The sequence below is a fragment of the Numida meleagris genome, chromosome 1 (assembly GCF_002078875.1).
Source record: "Numida meleagris isolate 19003 breed g44 Domestic line chromosome 1, NumMel1.0, whole genome shotgun sequence".
Lineage (NCBI taxonomy): Eukaryota > Metazoa > Chordata > Aves > Galliformes > Numididae > Numida > Numida meleagris.
Genome location: NC_034409.1, coordinates 33,907,174 through 33,926,738, shown reverse-complemented (window position 1 = coordinate 33,926,738; position 19,565 = coordinate 33,907,174). Strand labels below are relative to the sequence as shown.

Genomic DNA, 19,565 nt, shown 5'->3' with positions numbered 1-19,565 from the left:
CTGTAAGCTGCTGTGACACTGACATAGCTATTGTGTCACAGTAACATTCTGTCCCAGATTTGCCAGTTTACAGCAACAAATAGCTTTGCTCTCCTTTTAAACCTTTAAATGTTTAAGAAAGTGATGTGAAAAGTCTCTATGTATGCCACAATTTTCATAACTTCCAAACGGATTTGGCAGGTAGTCATATTCCCTGCTAATAGTCAGATTATGGAACTAAAATATTTATTGTACTTGGCTTCTCCAGCATCTTTTACTGTAAACACTGGAAGATATGTTCATCTTGCCTTGTTATGGTTTCTGTCCAAAGAAAATACATTTTTATAAATTATAAATATACAAATCTGCTTAAGGATTTTGTGGCTGTGTGTTTATACAGTTGATTATTAATGCCGGGGTAACCAGAATCACTGCATGAAATGTTCTGCATAATACTTTTCCCTTCTGCTTGACATTTTTCCTTATTACTTTATTCTTTAATTGTCCCCATGAGGCCATATACCCCATCTGCCTGAAGAGATGTGCAAGCATGCAAGATTTGAACTCTGCTACTTCATGTTTGCAATTTTATGTGCAACAAGAAGGCAGGCATGAACAGCAATCTGCACTACTTTTATATGCCAGCAACTGAAAAATAGAAGAGCTTAAGTGCCTCCCTAGTAGTATGAAGCCTGACATAATATCATCAGGTAGATGCCTTAATATCTCTGAACTAGATCCTATCTTTGTCCTGCATTTAGTAGATTTAAACAGAAACTGGTTCCTGACCTCTGTAAAATAGAATGACAAATTGCTCCCAGAAGAACAAAAATAACGAGTATCCAAATATTAAGTGGAAAGTCACGTACAATCAGGTGCATGAAAACAATTTATTTTTGGCCCATCAGAACATGTATGTTAGAATCTATAAGGTTCTTTTCACCAGAACAGCTCAAATGTTAAAAAAGATACAAATACGGACACAGAGGAAGAATGAGAAACAATACTATACAGATTGGGAAGAACAGGGAGTAAGCAAGGGCAAGGCACAAAGTCCAAGGGGCAGAGACATCACTCATCACTACATTTCATATAGAACAACACTGGGTATCACACACATCTTTTTTGTTAAGGACCAGAGCAAAAGGTTGCTACATGTAACAGACGTGAGCAGGAAAGGTAACAAAGCAATACTGGTAGGCATGGCCAGGAAATGAAGATATTGTTTGATATTTTCATTACCACAAGTCCATGTGGAGCAAGTCTTGGGATAGGATGTAAATGATACGCGTTCTCACTTCACGGAAAAGTTTCATTTGAGGACCTATGTGGCCACCAGCTAGGTGGAAAAAGCCAGTAAGTACTACAATTGAGAAGCAGAATGGGCAGCCTCACTCTTCTGAGAGGGGAGCAAAAGAAGCGAGCATAAGGAGCCAAGAAACTACTGTTGTCAACTTGCATGTGAGCAACAGAGTAATCCACTCTGAGATACTTTCTCCTTAGGCAGGCAGCCTAGGGCTTTAGAGGAGAACAAAGGATATCCATTCTGGTCTAGGACTTGGTGTTGTTACTATCCAGACCTGGAAGGGGATCAAAAGTACCTCCAAAGATACAGAAGTTGGTGCTGTTTCAGGATCCAGGAAGACTAAAGCAAGGTGATAAGCGATATGTAACACTGTTAGGCTAATAAAGTGGTAGACATACAATTTACTAACATAATTACTGAATACAGAGAAGGTTGATTAACTGGTATTTGGAAGTTAGAAAGACTTTAAGTGCGCCTATGTGCAGTGCTGTGGGAACAAATTTGAGGCATGTCTATTTCCTGCTTTTGACCACGGACTGTAATAAGCTATTGAGAATGTACTTGTCAGTCTTAATTTCATTTTTTAAACATTCAGATTACCACTGTTCTTACTGTTTACATTTATGACTGTTGTGATGAGAGAGTACATATTTCAAAGAACAGTATGACCAGACTGAAGTGTGCAAGTATCTGCAGGATACGGTTTGTGCCTTATTTAATCTAAAATCTCTGAATAGTAAACAAATCTCATTCACTTTCATTGGTACAAAATTCTCTGAGTTTAAAATTTTCTCTGACAGAGTTTTACTCAAAATCCAGTTTTTTTAAAATGTAACCTACAGAAAATGGCAGAAATTGGTTAAATATTCAACTTGAGGTTTACAGTTCTCCAACAAATTTCATAGCTTTTTCTCTAGGGAGAACACAGTTTTAATGAGGGAAAGTGTTGGATGTCACATTTCTCATTCTAAGTGCATCTTCTGTTTGCTCCTGCAACCTCCACCTGCGAGGTGGACGTGTGCATTTTGCACCTAATCTCTCTCTGGTTCCTGGTGGATGACAACTAAGCAGTCCTGAGATGTGAGGTATCTTAAGTCAGATGGCTCATTCACATCAGACAGAAATTATGGTTTAAGCTGCCCATTTGAATTAAATCTAAGTGTAGACAGCTTATGTTCTTCATGAATAAAACAAGACAATTTGCTAATAGCTCTACTTCCCGCACAGGTCTTGTTTTTCTCTCTGTTCAACATGGTTCACCTCATTTCATACTTGTTCTCACTTTTACTCAGAACTGGAACTTCACCATCATTAGAGTTTTAATCAGTTCTGCACCTGGGAACTAATGGCAAATTAATCACCTCACTAGCATTCCGCAGCAAGGACTACAGCACGAATTGTCTACACTGGCACTCAGAGGAAATACCAATATTCTCCAGCAGGTATTAATTCCTGACAGACTGAAGTCCTAAAAAAAGTGCTCAAAACTAATACTGGTGAACAATCATTGTCACATCGAGGACGCGTGCTTGTAAAGCTCATTTACATCACTCTGAGGTGCCATGTTTCTTCCTGCCATCCTTTCCCTCACATCACAGAGACTTGCTCAGGTCCCCTCACGCATCCCTTGGGGAGCTCACCCTGCCTGTGCTCCGAAATATCTAATAGCTTTTTGATGTGACAGTATCACTCTGTGTGTTAACTAGAAAACCCTGCTGAAAGCTAGGATAGGGATGGTTAGGATATGGCCTTCACTAATGTGAGCTTCAGGGTATGCATATTCCATTTCTTTTCTCTTCTTTCCCCTGCAGAACACTCACATTAGGAATAAAAATGCAAGACAAGCTGCTTGGTCTTCTCCAAGAACCTATGCTAGAATGAGAACATATGAAGTGTTCCCAGGCATGATCTGGAGGAAAGACAAAAGTCTGTCAGGAAGATGCAAATGGGAGATCGTGTCAATGTTAATGCATTGAAAAAAGGTCCACATACTTTCCCCCTTCTGAATGGCAAGCTGCAGCAATCCCTATTCATAAATCATGAGTGAATAAAGGAGACATACTTCTCCATGGAAAACTTTAGATATTTTTATACAGCACATCATGGAGAGAAGGGAAGCAAAAGCAAGATTTCTAGAGCTAAAGACCCCCAACTATGGGCCAGCCTAGTAATGCATATATAACAAAATAGATATTTCTGAGCAACATAAGCAACTGAAAAGCCATTCATTCCAGACTCATTACTGAAAAATTTCTGCTGTTTCAAGCAAGTGTGAGACATCTCCACACAGACTGCACTGGAACATTTCCACACTGCTTTTCCATCATCTTTTCAACTTCCACGATGATCTCCCTTATTAGTAAACTTACTGGTTTGTGAACTACAGCTTTATGTAGACACATATTATGTTAACAAACCATTGAAGACTGAAGAACTAGAAATTTTGATCCTATTACTGATACAGGTTTTAATGCACACCAATAACATTGAGTCACGTTTTTTGTTGATTTCCATCAACTACAACCTGCATTCCCTAAATCATTCTTCTTCCTGCTCTATTGTTGTCTAGACTGCAGTCAGGTATATGTGAAAACAGTCTCCTGTTTTGAATGCATTAACCTGTTACCTCTTGCTAGATATACTATTGTTTAGTCACATACTTTATATTCTGTAAAATTCTTGGAATTCTTCCTTGTCCTAAATATGACCTTTGCCTATCAACATCCCAAATGTGACTGATGGATACGCATTTATATTCTATTTTTATTTCAGAACCTAGTAACAATGATGACTGCAAATGCGTTATATAGATCTCAAACTAAGGTGCCTTAGAGTGCTTAGCCAAAGAGAGATATATATGTAGGTCACTCCAAAAGTAATGCCTCTTATTTATTTCCGTGGAAACTACAGCAGGTACAAAGAACACAATAATACTATTTCATAGAGCAAATTCTCAGCTGCAAAATGCTATTTTTTGACATAGTCATCACCATTAGCTCTGCATTTTCACTAGTAATGAAAAAGAGTTTGCACGCCGCACTTGTAAAAACCTGCACCAGAGGAGGTGATCCACTGTTGCTGATGCCACTTCTGTAACGCACTACCCACCATCTCACTGTGTTCATATTCACTGTTTGGTCTTCAGAGATGTTCAGCAAGTACTGATGAATGTCAATAGGAGCTGTTTTTCCACATGGAGGAAATGTGGAAACACCTTTGCTTAGTGTACACTTCCATGTCAGACACCATTTTGCCAGACTGCCCCTCTGCTGCCATCTGTCCCATGGCAACAGCGTGTAACGGGATATCGGTGGGAAGGTTCAGCCTCTACTGCCGTACCACCACCATCTGCCTCTGATGTCAAAGCCAACTTAATAAAATAGGAGGCATTACTTTTGGAGCAGCCCTCATACATTATATGGCTATGAAAAACATGCAACAGGCATGTACAATGACAAACGCACAGATACAATGCTTAATGATCTAATAGAAGTAGCTATGTCATCAGAAGTGCATGTTCATACCTAACATTGGGAAAGGAAGGAAAGTCCTTCAGGAGAGTCACAGTACATGCTAGAATATTTATGTCAAGGCAGAGCTGCAAGGCACACCCTTAATTTGGCTTGAATCACAGTTTCTCCAATGGCAGTGTTACACTGAAATACTGTTTTTACAAATAATTCATTAATTCAGCATGGCTATTTTGGGTGTCCTAAGTGAAAACAGTTTCCTTTCTGCATGGGTAGACAAATGTGTTTTTGAAAGAAGAATGAGCTTTTTTCCTTGCCTCTTAGATTCAGTTCTTAAGGTCAGCAGCATATACAGCAGGTTTCCAAGCATTTTAGTGCTAAGGACTTGCTCCATGAGAACAGTCATGAAGAATTTATAAATGTGCTGCAACAGATTTTATGCTACATGTGCCGAACCTTCTCTTCAAATACTATCGATTAAGACACATTTGCCTTCCTCATGCATCTGAGGGCCCCCACTGCAGAAGAGGCGTTACCTTCTTGAACATTCTGGTGGAGTCTTCGCTTATCTGCATGAAGCGCATGATGACGTTGTTCAGGTAGATATCGCTCAACGTTGCATGGTCTTTGCTTTCTCTTCTCACTTGGTTCAGGAGTAAATACCAGCAATTCACTGGTGATAAGAGGTTCTGATCTTTCCTAAAGAGGAGAGATACCACTCGTGTTACGTACAGAAATGGAAAAGTTACATAATTATCACAAACATCTCCCTGACATTTACGCTCATAACTTGTTACGCAAAAATGACTATTTCTGAAAACTCAGCCTACCCATTCTTGGAGTAACTCAGATTAGGCAAGCTTCAGATGATTCCTTTAAGACACATTTCACAAATCCCATGAGTCGTGGATACAAAAATACCAAAAAAGTGCAAGAATTTAGAACACTGTAAGACAGCCAAGAGTTTAAAAATCTTGCCACAAAGCTTCAGTTGCTTATGGAGTACATGTAAATATGCAAAATCAATAAAGGTTGTAAATAGTAAAATAAAAAATAGTAATTAATAGTAAAATAAAAAATAGTAAATAGTAAAAAATAGTAATTATTGCTTTACATTAGAAAAAAACAAGGACTGTAGGTGCATTCCAAATCCTTCATGAGAAAAGTTGTAGCAATGAATTTCTATAACTGCTATAAAATTACAAGGAAATGTCACAAGCATATATATTCCATGATCAGTATTCATAAATCCACAGCATTCATGAATTCACCGCTACTGCCAGTCACAGTCACAGACAGTTCAACTACGAGGCAAAGATCAGTACAGACATTTTCCACAATGATCCAGTTCTGAACTTTCTTTACAGAATTTTGTGCTATAGGCCCATGTGATTAACACTGCAGCTGTTGAAATCAAAGCTTCTCATTTCTTTGACACAAATAAAAATGCATGTAATTCGACATCTGTTTTCACAGACAACAAAAACCTATTTGTAAAATTTGCCTTATGATGTTACCGAAGGTTTAAGTTTGCCTTCAAACTATACGGTCTAGAAACTTGCTGTTCTTTCTTTTCTCTTGCGTAGGGATTCTCACATAGTAAAAAAGGATCAAGTGCATGGAGATAAAATAGTCAGAAGTGGCAATGAATTGACGGAGAAACTGCTTCAGCTCTCGCTAAATTGTTCTAATAATTAACTATTGCCACTGTTAACAATGTGTCCTTAATTCCTCATCTGATTGTCTAGCTTTAGCTTTTACCCCCAGAATCAAAGCAACAATGAATGATTAACAGACAAAAGCCTTTTCTTAATCATTCAGTGAGCACTGATTTGCTATGAATCAGAAGCGTGCTCAGGCAACTTCCCCATTTTGTCTGAGAGGGACATCTTAACACAGCTACTCACAGCAACAAGTTTCAGGGTCTTCTCACACAGCTCAGACAGCATAAGCCTCCCCAAAGGGCCATGCTGACATTACTTGGTCCTCACTGCTTCTGCTTGTCCTAAAGGTAATCCCACAGAATCCCACCTTCCCACAGGAAGGTAATCCCACCTTTCTGCCTGTTCTGGGAGGGAACGGTGGGAATAGCAAGCGGACCACGAGTTTAAGTGACTTCTGCTACGATTGCTTCTCAAAACAACCAGATAGTTGCACAACAAAGTTGAAGACAAGACTTCAGTCATGACACCCATGCACACTGGCTATTCTGGATTTAGAACATGTTTAAGAATGAGAAAAGATGTTTGTATGCATAAGGCATAAGGCAGAAGGATCTTGACACAAGCTAAGTAACAGCCTGGGCTGCCTCTGAAGCAGTGACATGCACAGCTTGGTTATTTCAGAGAACTACTGAGTCACTTAACTGAATTTTTAGAAATACATAGCACGGTTCTTTGAATTGTGTGTGCTGTATTCAGTTTAATCTCTTCTATCTTCACTGTGTTTGGAGAAGATTTTTGTCCTGTGTCTGTAACGCAGTACTAGCTGGATAGTGGAAAAAAATCCAAACACAAAATATTGGTTTATATCCCTAAGCATAAGAGCCAGGCAGATGTATTTGTTAATCAGGAAAATAACCAGATGACACCATGCCGGCAAATAATGCATCTGAAACACTTTCTAAAACATGCTGTAAACACTTTTTGACAGATAGTACCTGACCACTTCTGTTCTGCCCCAAGTGACTATGCCATCAAAGGGATATATTAAATTGTAAGCGAGACATAACATTCACATCTTATTCCAGGAATAAGACTGGCAAAGAGGTACCAGAAGTTCACATGCAACAGCAAATCAAAATACCTTTCACCCTCAATGACTTTTTTGCCAATATTCATGGCCTCTTTTTTGTTGCTTTTATAATATTGACTTACTTAGACACTTGCAAATTCTCTCAACCCCACTGCAGTAGATCAGCACACAACCTTCAAGCACGTTTGGGGCTCTGCTTCTGTTCTAGATACCAACTGTATTTCAGATGGTTTAAATTTGGTGTGGTAGGTGAGGAATCATATTTGTGCAATACACCTTTTAAGAAACTGAAACATTTCTAAGTTTGCATGAATAACTGCTATGGTACAACAGTATTTAGGTAACCAGCTACCTTCAGCCGACATGAGAACTGCTATGCTGCTAAGCAGGGATGAGAATTTTTATATGCCTTTGGACCAGGCTCCTACCTAACAATACTCAAGACCAGAAGGAGCAAGGAGTGGGGTAGCACCCCACAAAGGCTGACAAAGAGGTGGAGGGGAAGAAATATCACTTACTTGTACTGCTGATGGTCTTTTGTACTTCTTGTTTTTGCCATGAACCTCTCTGCCAGTTTTTCCAGGTTTCGGGAATACTCCATCTCTATTTCCGACTTCTTGCGGAAGAAGTCCTGCAGATCCTGAAGAAGCTGCACTCGCATTTCAGTCTGCTGCTCCAGGCATTTCTGCTGCTCTATGAGTTGAGCTCGGATCTCTAAAAAAAGAAGCACATGTCACTCAAGTCAGTGAAAGTAAATGAGAACTGAGCATTAGGAATCAAAACTACAAACACTCTGGAGAACTTCAACCTCTGCAGCTACACCAGCTGGACCTGAATTTCAGGTCTCGCAGTGGGAAGCAGAAAGGGTAGCTCTCATTTGTGCCATGACACATGTATCATCGGGTCGCGGTGTCTTCCCACCCACTGTCAGTCTGCTGGGCTCATATGAGCAGATCTGCCTCCCAATTCCTCTCCAAGCCTCTGGCATTAGCAAGACATCTGGCTTGAGCTATCTTCTTGCAGGGGGGTGGTGTTCAACTGTTCGAGCAGCAGCTCCTTCTGCCACCCCAAAAAATGTCAGGCTAAGCATGCACCCTTTGGGCTGTAATCAGCTCACTGCCAAGTGGACCATGCCAGCTCATATCACCATGCACACCATGGAAATAACTCCACAATAAATTCTGGAGTCATTATCTGCCATAACTGTGCACAGATGAGCTTCCACAGCCGCCCATCTACACCAGAAGGAGAACTGGTGTATTATTCACCAATATGCTACAGTGAGCTTAGAGCAAGAAGTGTATCGCTATTTAGAAACAGCTATCTGAAAATGTGTAAAAAGTTTCAGACACTATGGTACATTTACTAATGTAAAACAAGATTAGTCAATTTAAAAGAGAATGTATGATCACAGAAATTATCTGGAGTAACAGGGAAAAGCCTCCAAATTTCTTACCGCTGCATTCTGTACTGTTTGCCATATGTACAGTTACTATGTGTCTCTATTTAGGTCCTTTTTTTTTTTTAACGCTTCTGTTTCTTTAGTACTAAGATGATAATCCCATTCTGGAAACATGCAGTCTAAAAACATCCCTCTAGTTCTTTTGAAAGGCTGGTTCATTAGGGTTTTAGAATTTGCCCATGCACACTGGAATCCAACATTGTGGAGTAAACACAGAAGTAAATATTTTGCAACCATTACATATATATACATACAGTTTAGCATTATATATTGATAACAAAACAATACGCCAAAAGCGATGTTCAAGTTGTGGATGTTTATTTCATCACAAAATCATTGAGGTTGGAAAAGACCCTTAAGGTCATCAAATCTAACCACCACCTAACACTACTGAGTCCCATCGCCAAACCACATCCCTTAGTGCTACATCTACGCATCTCTTCAATACCTCCAGGGACGGTGACTCTACCACTTCCCTGGGCAGCATTTTCCAATGCGTAACCACTCTCTTAATGGAGAAATTCTTCCTAACATCCAACTTAAACCTGCCCTGGCTCAACCTGAGGCCATTTCCTCAAATCCTTAGGCTGCTTCCTCACGTTCTACTGATTTGACCATGCTCTGGGTAAAAAGACATCAGAAATCTTAGCTGCCTCACCGGACTGAAGTAGGAAAACCTTTCTAAAAACCACCAACATCACAGGGAACTGCAAACCAGTAAGCAACAATAAAATTGCAAAAGCTTATCTGAGGCAACTAGGAACTAATGTATCTTCACTCATCTTAAAGCAGGTCTAACAGCAGAGATCCAGTCTGCTGGGATTCAAACGTGTATACTGAAATAAGGTAGGATGAGCACAGAAAGCTGTTAAGTCAATATATTTACTGGAGGAGACAGATACTGCAGTGCTTTCTTCCAAACCTCCTTTCAGCTACCATCTGCTGTGTTAATCATTAATGAGACCATCCATTTTTATACTCTGGTAGGTGAACCAAAGAATTTATGTTTTGGTTTTCATTTCATTTAAAATCAACTTATCAGAAGAGGACCATGCCTCCAGCAAGGCTGAGCCACGGTAATACAACACTCTGTCAATGACATTCATGCACACAGAGGAGAAAAGCACATTGAAGCTGTAAGGTTATTAACAGAAATAAAATAAAAAAAAAAAAAAAGCTTTTTTTTTTTCTTGAGTGTCCACCACTTTGTGGACATTATTATCAAAGAAAATTCCTACTTAAAGGAAATCAGTTCTACAGATTTACGGATCAGAAGCGGGAGTTTTGACTCAATCCAAATCCACATATGTTGTCCCTGTACCTTGTTCATTTCCAATTCCCACCACAGATTTTCCACTAGTGACTTTAAAACCAGAGCTCTGTACGGAACAGCTACCTTCTCATTATTTTGTAGGTCAGTGGATCTTGCTGCTATAATTCCTCCTTTTTAGGCAAGCTTTTACCATAGCAACAAGAACAAGAAAGATTTTAGAAAAAGGAATACATGAACAGACATGCAAGAAACAATGAACAAGAGATGACAGATTCTGTGTGAGAAAAGTACACGACAGCAGTGGCTTCCTTCAAGCTTGTATGTTTAAAACCAAAATTGGAGCATGACCACTGTATGCTGATGGTGGCCGGTGGGCTCCAAGCTCTGTGTAAGGTGGTAAGCTAGTGACGGGGGACAGCAGTTTCACAAAGGATGTCTCACAATTCCTCGCTATTTGGATCTCAGCAAGGAGAAAGACTGTGCCAGTCCCAAAGCTGTGCCTCTCGTCTGCAGCAAGGAGAGAAAGGGGAGATATGCATGCTCTGTTCGTGCCAGCAGACCAGGATCTGTTCAGAAATGACTGTGGCACAGCAATTCTCCTTGTAGCCCTTTGTGTCCTTCTGCTCCTGCTCCTTCTAATTCTACTTTTAGTAATAACGCGTGTGATGCCATGCTGGTAGGCTGGGGAGATGGCAATGAAAAAGAAATCAGATCAGCAAATGTTATGATTTTTACTTTCTGATAAAAGACAACTGTGGATTAAAAAAAAAAAAGGGGGAAAGAAAACCTAACAAACATTGGCACTACAGCCAGCTAGCCTGTGTGGCTGCACATCACAAAATCCCGAATAACTGGCCAAGTACTACTAAGGAGCACAGCCTGTCCATCTCCTCCTGTTATGGAAATATTCACCAAGGCAACGCTATCGTCCTTAGCGTGTATGACTTCCCTAGAGCTGCAAAGAGCTGCGTGGAATATTGTTGCACTATACTCAAAGAAATAACTACCCAATACACTGAGACGGTGCCAAGTAAAAACCAGTAAGTCCAACCTCTATAGAGGCACAGACAGGTGAAGCAGGCAACAGAAGAGTGCCTGTCCTTGCTCAGTATTGCAGGCATATTTAAATTAAAACTCGAACTGACACCAGCTGTAAGGGACAATGACATTGTCCTACTCTGCTCTGTGGGGTAGCTGATGTAAAACGATTGTCAGGGCATTTTGTGCCAGGAACGCACACGTTCAAACCGTGGACAAATTAACACCTTCCCCTTCTCTGCACAGCAATTTTCAGCCATAATCACTGCTTCTCTGGCCAACCAAAGGGAATCTCATCCATTTACACTGCAGCTTCAACAGATTGAATTCACATCAAGTGGAAAAAAAAACCACTTGATTTGAACACATGACCAAAACCAGGAAGTGATTAAAGTGGCTGTAATTAAATCAATAACCTCGGAGTAAACTTTTGTTCTAAAGATTTTCATATTAAAACTCTTTTCAAATTTATGCCCTGTTCCACAGTGTCCCCTAGAATTAAAGTATTAAGAAAAAAAAATGGTTTTGTTTGGGGTAGCCTTTAAGATATAACTTTAATCTTTTAACATATTTTCTTCTGACAAGAGGTTAAGGCAGTACACTACAGAAAACAAAAGCAGACAAGATTAGAGCTGTTCCGAGAGGAGTGAGGAGTAGATGAAACTGAACTACCGACATCATCCAAATCATAATCAGAAATACACTCATCAAAGTTGCCTCTTGTACACAGGGCAGCATTACAATGAGTTACAGAGCACCGCAGTAAGACGCGGCCAGTGACCCATCTGAAGGCACCCGCAGTGAAATACGTGGTGATGCGACACAGAGTGATCATGCTGGCCACACACCAGCAGCAAACACAACTCGTCACCTTCACCTCCATGAACACCCCACCACCACGCTCCATCAAGCATCCTGGAAAGCTGTGGGTACCCCTCTCCTGACCTCAGAAGGCGAGAAGCTGGACACCTCACAGATACACAGCATTCTCTAATTAACTCTAAAGTAAAATTTAATACGAACTCTAAATCAAAACAGTGTTATTCTAGCACTTCCTATGAAGACTGCCTGATCACCTCACACCCCACTGGAACATCTGTGTCTCTCACAGGTGATGCTGCACTGCCCACGTGGTCAGGCAGGCTCCAGCCACACCACTCTCAGAGACCTTCCAGACCTCTGCAAACCCTCACTACCAAACTCTCAACCCAAACAACTTTAATGAACCCTTCACTGTGCTGTTACAGGGCTGCTTTCCACTAAATCTCCCTACGAGCTGCTGCAGCCTGCCATCCTCAACTCTCATCTACTCTAAGTGGGAATAACTTCCATGCTTGCGGAACAGCACTGGCATGGTTTTTGCTGTTTGCTCAAAACCCTGTAAAATACTGCACGAACCTGACCCTGGTTTGCTCCCTGGCTCTGCAAGCCTCCCACCTGCTGCCTTGGCCTGACCAATATTGAAGTTGTGATTACAACATATAGATGCATCCACCCAGCAGTATTACTGGATAATGACGCAAAGAGCTCCAGGGCCCCATCTTGCTAATGGTGATAAAAGCAAGAAGCTCATCAAAATTATTTAAGAGTACACATAGGTTCTCACAAGGCATATTTATGTGCAAGTCTTCATCCGCTTGGTAACTTCAAAGAAAGCTGTATCACCTACCCATCTTTTTAAAATACCCCCTTAACAAAAAAAATTACATTTTATATCAGCTTTAAAACACTCAGTGTCTCATCAAAAGCACAATGGTGCTTTTTGATAGTGTTTTAGACTTTCTATTTCCAATCCACTACAACTCAGCCATTTTTTTACACCAGTGAGCTAATGATACACATATTCCTCATTTTTACATTTATGAGATCCAGACTGTATTTCATAGGAAGAGATTCAGAGCTTAAATTCAGTCTAGATATCATCTCATGACTGGAACATGTTTGTAATTATGGAGATATTGGTGCCTTATTCATTTTGTAGCTCCTCCTTACAGACACAATCTTACATGGTTCTCACTGTGCTTCTGTTATTTCATAAAAGACCGGCTCATGTCTGAGACTGTTGCTAGAAGTTAGGACACTACAAAGAATCATAGAATGGCTTGGGTTGGAAGGGACCTCAAGGATCATCAAGTTCCGTGCCCCCCGACACAGGCAGGATTGCCAGCTGCTAGATCAAGCACTAGATCAGGCTGCCCAGGGTCCCACCCAACCTGACCTCGAACACCTCCAGGGATGGAGCATCCACAACCTCTCTAAGCAGCCTGTGCCAGCACCTCACTACCCTCTCTGGGAAAAACTTCCCCTTGACATCTAATTTAAATCTCCCTTCCTTCAGTTCCCCCTTGTCCTACCACTATCTATCTGTCTACCCCTCAAGGGATCAACCTTCCCAGTTCATCCTCATTTTCTGTCTTTGTTGGGATCTGCCTTTGGCTTCCCTATTGAGATGAGCAGAACTTTGGTTTAGCTGAACACAGCTGGCCAACAGCTGCATCAGTGCAGACATTCCTTATCCCTGTGAAAGCACAGATAACTTGGTTTACAGAGCCAGTTTTTCCCATGTTTAGATATTCTTGGGAAAGCACTTAGCTCCAGCTGGCCAGGTACAATGTCAGCAAAGAAAGAGCATCAGCAACCACCGAAAGACCCGGGGAAGCTCCTCCATGCACAGTTAGGATTAAGTCACCCCTAGGATCAGCGCTCCCAAGCCTGCTTGGGATGTTATCCTGTCCCTCAGGAGACAAGTAGATAAAGATTGTAAGAGGTATCAGCCCTGTGGTGCCTCTTCTGGACCAGCTGCTGATACTTCTCCAGAAGATATGAAGCTGAAATGTACTAGTATTGAGCAAGCTTTTATTTCTCAGAGCCATAAATAGAAAGCTGTCAAAGTGTTTCTGTGATAAATCATGGTAGAAGCAGTGTGGTCAGCAGGGAGCTTGGCTCACGCTCTGCTCCAGGTCCCTTTTCTAGAACCACAAGCACTGCCAAATCCAGGAAATCCCAACTGCCTGACAGCTGGTGAGAGGTGCTGGGGTGAGGCTCTCACAGGCTGCTGCAGAAATGCCTTTAAATAGATCATAAGTCTATTCCACAACATTAACTTTCTATGACAGATGAGTGATAATCACTTCCCTGTCTTCAGCATGCACACAAGAAACATGGCTGTATAGATGGTGACAACCTGGAGCTTTTGAAGGCAGAATTTTTGGGGACTTTCTTCTACTCCCTAGCTGATTTCACTTAGGGCATTCAGCATATGGCTTACACATGCTCGCACTTAAAATGAAACCTCTTCAATGCAAACCCCAATTATAAATTTATTGTTTGGCTGCATGCCATTTCCCAGAAAAATCCATTTGGGGCTTTTTGTTTGCTTGAGGATTTTGGGGATGCAGCTGAGGTTGCTTCCTACCAAACACGTTTCCAGGCTGTAGGAACCTGCGGAACTGGAATGGGAGTAAGAACCATGACTGGCATCTGGAGGGCTGCACAAAGGGTCAGGGATCTGAAGACTCTGTTGGCATCTGAGTTCCTGACTCCTGTACAACTAATTCATTTGAGCACCTCAGCCTTAAGATCAGTCATTGTCTGGTCATTAGGAGAAATGCTGCTACAGAAAACATTTTCACCATGCAGACAATTGCTTGCAGATCCGTTTGGCTGTCACAGTTGAAACAAAGAGCAGAGGAATAACAGATTCTCTCCTTGCTGTAACTGAAAACTTTAAGCAATGTGTTCAAGCAAATGCTGCCCTAGTCCTGCTTACTGCAGCCGCAGATGGAGCAGCAACATATTCTCAGTCAGAATCATGTAACTGGGGAATCCCAGTGGACGGGATTCAAAAGGGGTGGCTGCATCCAGGCACCCTCCACCTTCCAGTTACCTTCGGACACATCTTTGGAAGAGCCACAAAAACCTCTAGACATAGCTGAAGAAGATTTTCATCGTGTTGTTCTTGGAATAACGCCCTCCTGCTATTCACAGCCACAGCTGTTGGTCACTTGGCTGCCTGCAGTCCAAGCCTGAATGGAGGGCAGCTCGCCAGCTCACAACTTGGCTGGGTGCTTCTGCCATGGTGCTGTTGCCAAGCGGCCGTGGGTTTGGGCAGGCAGGCTGCCTGCACCACCTCTCAACTGCTGCTGCTTCAGCACCGTCTGCTCCCATGCACCATAGCAATGCATCAGCCCTGTGTCCTACCCACACCGGAGCACAGCATGGGTCGACTTTCTCATCCTTGTTTTGCCAGAGCTGGGACTAAGGGAAAAACCTTTGACCCCACTTGGAGGAGAGGGGACCTTCTTTTGCTTGACAGCATAAGCCCAGCTCATCCCAAAACACTGCCAATCAGAAAAGACAGCAAAGCATGAGACACCTCCTGGGCCTGGAAGAGCTGCAGCAGGGCCCTGCAGCAGCCTCCCTCAAGCTGCACCCTGACGCAGGCAGTGGGTGCCCTCCACCCCCAGACAAACACATCAGCACTGCAAACCAAGGGCACACAAAAGGAGAGTGAAGAATCCACATCAAACAAGCCACAAAATACATTTCAAAAGAACAGAACAAACCAGACACTGCCCCAACCAGGGCATTCATGGCAAAGGCCTACAGCCTTACAAAGGAAAGGAAAAAAAAAAGTGAGTGAGGGACAGACAAGGAGTTTGTGGGCATCTCTGTCTGCCAAGCAGACAGGATATCATGTAGCAGGTGTCTAAAAACCCATTTAGGGCATCTAAACTGTCAAGGTCTGTGTGACAACTCATTTTGAAGCTTCCAAAGGGGTTTCAGCCGTTTAGGTCTTTTAATGCTTGTTATAGATACCATCAGCCTTTCCCAGCAGATTTAAACGCTGGGCACAGAAGAATATTAAAAGAAAACTCAATATGCCCAAATCTTTCTCCTTTTCTTACCAATGAGGTGTCTGTCAGCGGAACAGAAAAATCATTCATTACTTTCCTTTGAATAACTATTTGCAGCAATGTCTGGAATGCTGGGTTGACAAGAGCACTCTACAGAAGAAAAAAAAAACACCATACCCCTTCCTGGCCACAGATTTCTATAGGTCTATTATTTAGTTTAGTTATTATAGGCTGCTGTGATTGCTCTAATCAGCAGATGAAATGTATCCTTCCTTCTGCTTATTTTCTCTGTACAGAAAATTCTCTCTTTACAGAACACAGAGTGTTTCTTAACTATTCAAACAGAATTCATTCATCATACACATTATGCTATATTCTCGTTACACGCTTGCTCTTCTGTGTTTAGATTGTAAATTCTACATTTTAACCAGCACCTGGAGAAATGTTATTTCAGCTTTACCACCTCATAAAGCAGACAAAAGAACCCCTCTATTCCTAGACCTTTAAAAGCAGTTTTAGCATTGACCGATCGTGAAATTTGTGTCTCCCAGAAAATTCATGCCAGCAAAAGATTAAGACTTTTAAAATAAATTCTGATCTCCCTGAAATCAGTAGAGATTTGCCACTAACTTTACTCATGCTGGGATAACTACCTGACTCTCTGCTTGAACTTAAAAGAAGCTCAGGCTCGCCTAACAGGCATACTGCTGTCAAAGGAGGCAGTACCTTTTTCCTCTCTTACATCCTGGCTACACAAACCTTCCAGGTCATTGTGCCTCAGTACTGGCACCTCGGTAGACAGAATAAGCCATGGGGAGAAATGAAAGGTCCAAAGGTACTGTCAGACCAGGGAAAAGGAAGGAAGGTGTAGCACAGATCACTTAAGTCATTGCCACTGCAGATCAGCCTTTCTCTTTCAAAACAATACCAAAAGTGGGTAGCTACAGCAAAGTTTAGTCCCCAGCAGACGTTTACACTGAGGAATGAATACCAAGTTCCCCATCAGGCTAGGTAGGAGCAGACTGGAACTTTTTGGAGAGTCTGATCTAAATTTTGCAGGAATTAACTGAACCGATTCCAACATTAAACTTGTCACAGACAATGGGGAACTCTACCTGTAGCAATTAACTACTCATAACGATCACCAGAACATCGTCTTGGCACACTGCACCAATGCAACAGGATTGAGACTTTGAGATAAAACTCATCCTTACAGGTGGATGATTCTGCTTCAGGGATTGGCAGAGAAGCACTTCTGAACAAAAATACCATTCTGTACAGGCTGGGTGATCTTACTGCTCTTAAGTCATTGTGTGTGGTTCACAAACAGGTAACATTTTTCTGGATGGCAGACAATTCTCCTGCTCTTTACAAACTGCTGGCAGGTTTTACCTTTCTGTAAGTGCACTGTGTATCTCTATGCACGTATTTCAGCTCACCTGGATCTTTCAGAAAAGACCTCTGCTTATGAAATCACTGTCTGACTATTTTAATGAAGAACGCCTAGCATTTATTTTTTTAAAAACTACTGTAAGAATTTCTCCTTGGCTGTGTTTTCCTACTTTCTTTTAAAGCCAAAACAATCTTGAGAACACAATTTAAGAAGTCTCATAATGTACATGATACTGTTTATAGAGCTAACTACCAGCACAATGAAACAAGAAATATAACAAACTATTACCGATCCTCTGCCAATGTAAAATGACCATAGGAGTGAAAAGAAGTAAAGAAATTAATCTTAACAAGCAGTTTCCAAATTAGTCTGATTTCTTAACAAGCAGTTTCCAAACTAGTCTGATTTTGACTAAATTTCTAGGCTTGGCATCCCACGTCTGCAGGTATTTCCAAGCCTACAGACCTACCATTGACCAGGCTAGGTGACCAAATGGCCATGGAGCTCTTGGCACCGCACTGGGGGCTGCTGACATCTGAAGGGCACCTCTGAGATAAGTGATGCACTGGCCAGGCAAGAGCCACAAATGGCAAGAAAGGGAGAACAAAAGGAGCAGCAGCTGGTAGTCTTAAAACTGATGGTACAACACAAAATTAAATGCTGGGTGTATGCAGATTTTACACACCTTGGGATCAGTATCATCAACTTCTCAGTAAAATGCAGGCAAGCGCTTCTGTTAAACAGTCTCATTCCTGTCCTGGAAGACTTCTGTATCATCTTTTCTTTCCCACACAAGGAAATTGTAAGGCAGACAGAAGACACTGCAGTCTCTCTTCTTTTTTTTTTAATTTGCATTTTAGAGACAGTGCTGTGAGCAGGCAGGAGCTGACAAAGCACTGGGGAACCCTTGCATCCTGTCTGACGCTGGTTTATTATCTCAGCTTGACAGATTTAGGTCCACTTTTTCCCTTTTTCCACCCCTCTCCAGAGCCCAGAAGTTATTTTAGTGCTTCACTTCACTAATTCCTCCTCTAATTAGATTTAGATGGGAAAAGAAAAAAACTAAAATTGATTAAAGTCATAATTACTATGACTTTTCACAATAATATTCAATTTCAGAAGAAAAAATGAGATTTGTAATGAAAGCAAGTTCTCAGTTACTCTGGAAATAACTCAAGACAACTCCACTTCAACATACAGTACATGTATGTTCTTGCTGTGGAGTCTATACAATAAACACAAAAGATACTCGGTAGGCGCCGCAGCATCTCCTTTCAAAAGGTACTCCTAAAGATTTTCAGAATGCAGAATGTAGTATGCAGGCAAATACGAAGAAAAAAGATCTGTATCAGACCGTCAAGATCAGAACGGTAATGAAAACCTGTATGACCTTTATCAGCCAGGTGGTGAAAGCTCTGCCCCGGCTCCTGCACGGCTGCAGACAGGCCTGCATCGCCACTGCACCATGCCATCCGTTACCGACAGCTCCTGCAGCGGCACCAGGCTTGGTGCTGACATGTCCTTCACCTGGGGGGCGAACAGAAACCTCCCCACTGCATGGCCCACCATTTTGTTCAGTTAAACTCTACAGCAATAGAACCCCTCCTTCTTAGTATTTCAGGTGGATAGGTGACAAGAAAAGCATCAAATGGCATTTTCTATAAATTAAATGTTGAGAAATGTGTCTTTCTTGAAAAAAAAAAAAATTATCCTGAGCCTCTGGCAGGTGACATAGCTGTTAAAATGAGTCACACTGGTAGCCGCACAGGCAGGAATTCCTGAGCAGCGAACGACCAGGAAAGCCATGAAACCCAGCATCACTATCTGCATATCCATCAGCGTGCTATGCACGGCCTCTCCTGTACTTTGATTACTATCACTGTGATAAGGCTTGGGAATTAATAACTACAGAAAATGCCCTCTCTGCATCCTCTGGAAGTTATTTCTCATGCATGGCACATCTTTGAGAGGTCAGTAAAACATTTTTAGTATGACATATGCCCCACTGCGTGCCATAAATCAGACCATGCATTT

At 41.6% G+C, this 19,565-nt stretch overlaps 1 protein-coding gene across 3 annotated transcripts in view; it reads right to left on the bottom strand.

Moving 5' to 3' along the window:
- The window catches only part of SRGAP1 (SLIT-ROBO Rho GTPase activating protein 1), a 149,574-nt gene that overhangs the window by 73,078 nt on the left and 56,931 nt on the right, over nucleotides 1-19,565 (bottom strand). For all 3 annotated transcript variants that reach the window (XM_021385062.1, XM_021385063.1, XM_021385064.1), the window contains exons 2-3: nucleotides 8,028-8,223; nucleotides 5,292-5,454 (exon numbers count right to left, since the gene is read on the bottom strand). In XM_021385062.1, coding sequence (XP_021240737.1) covers nucleotides 5,292-5,454; nucleotides 8,028-8,223 — 359 coding nt within the window. The remainder of the gene's footprint in view (nucleotides 1-5,291; nucleotides 5,455-8,027; nucleotides 8,224-19,565) is intronic.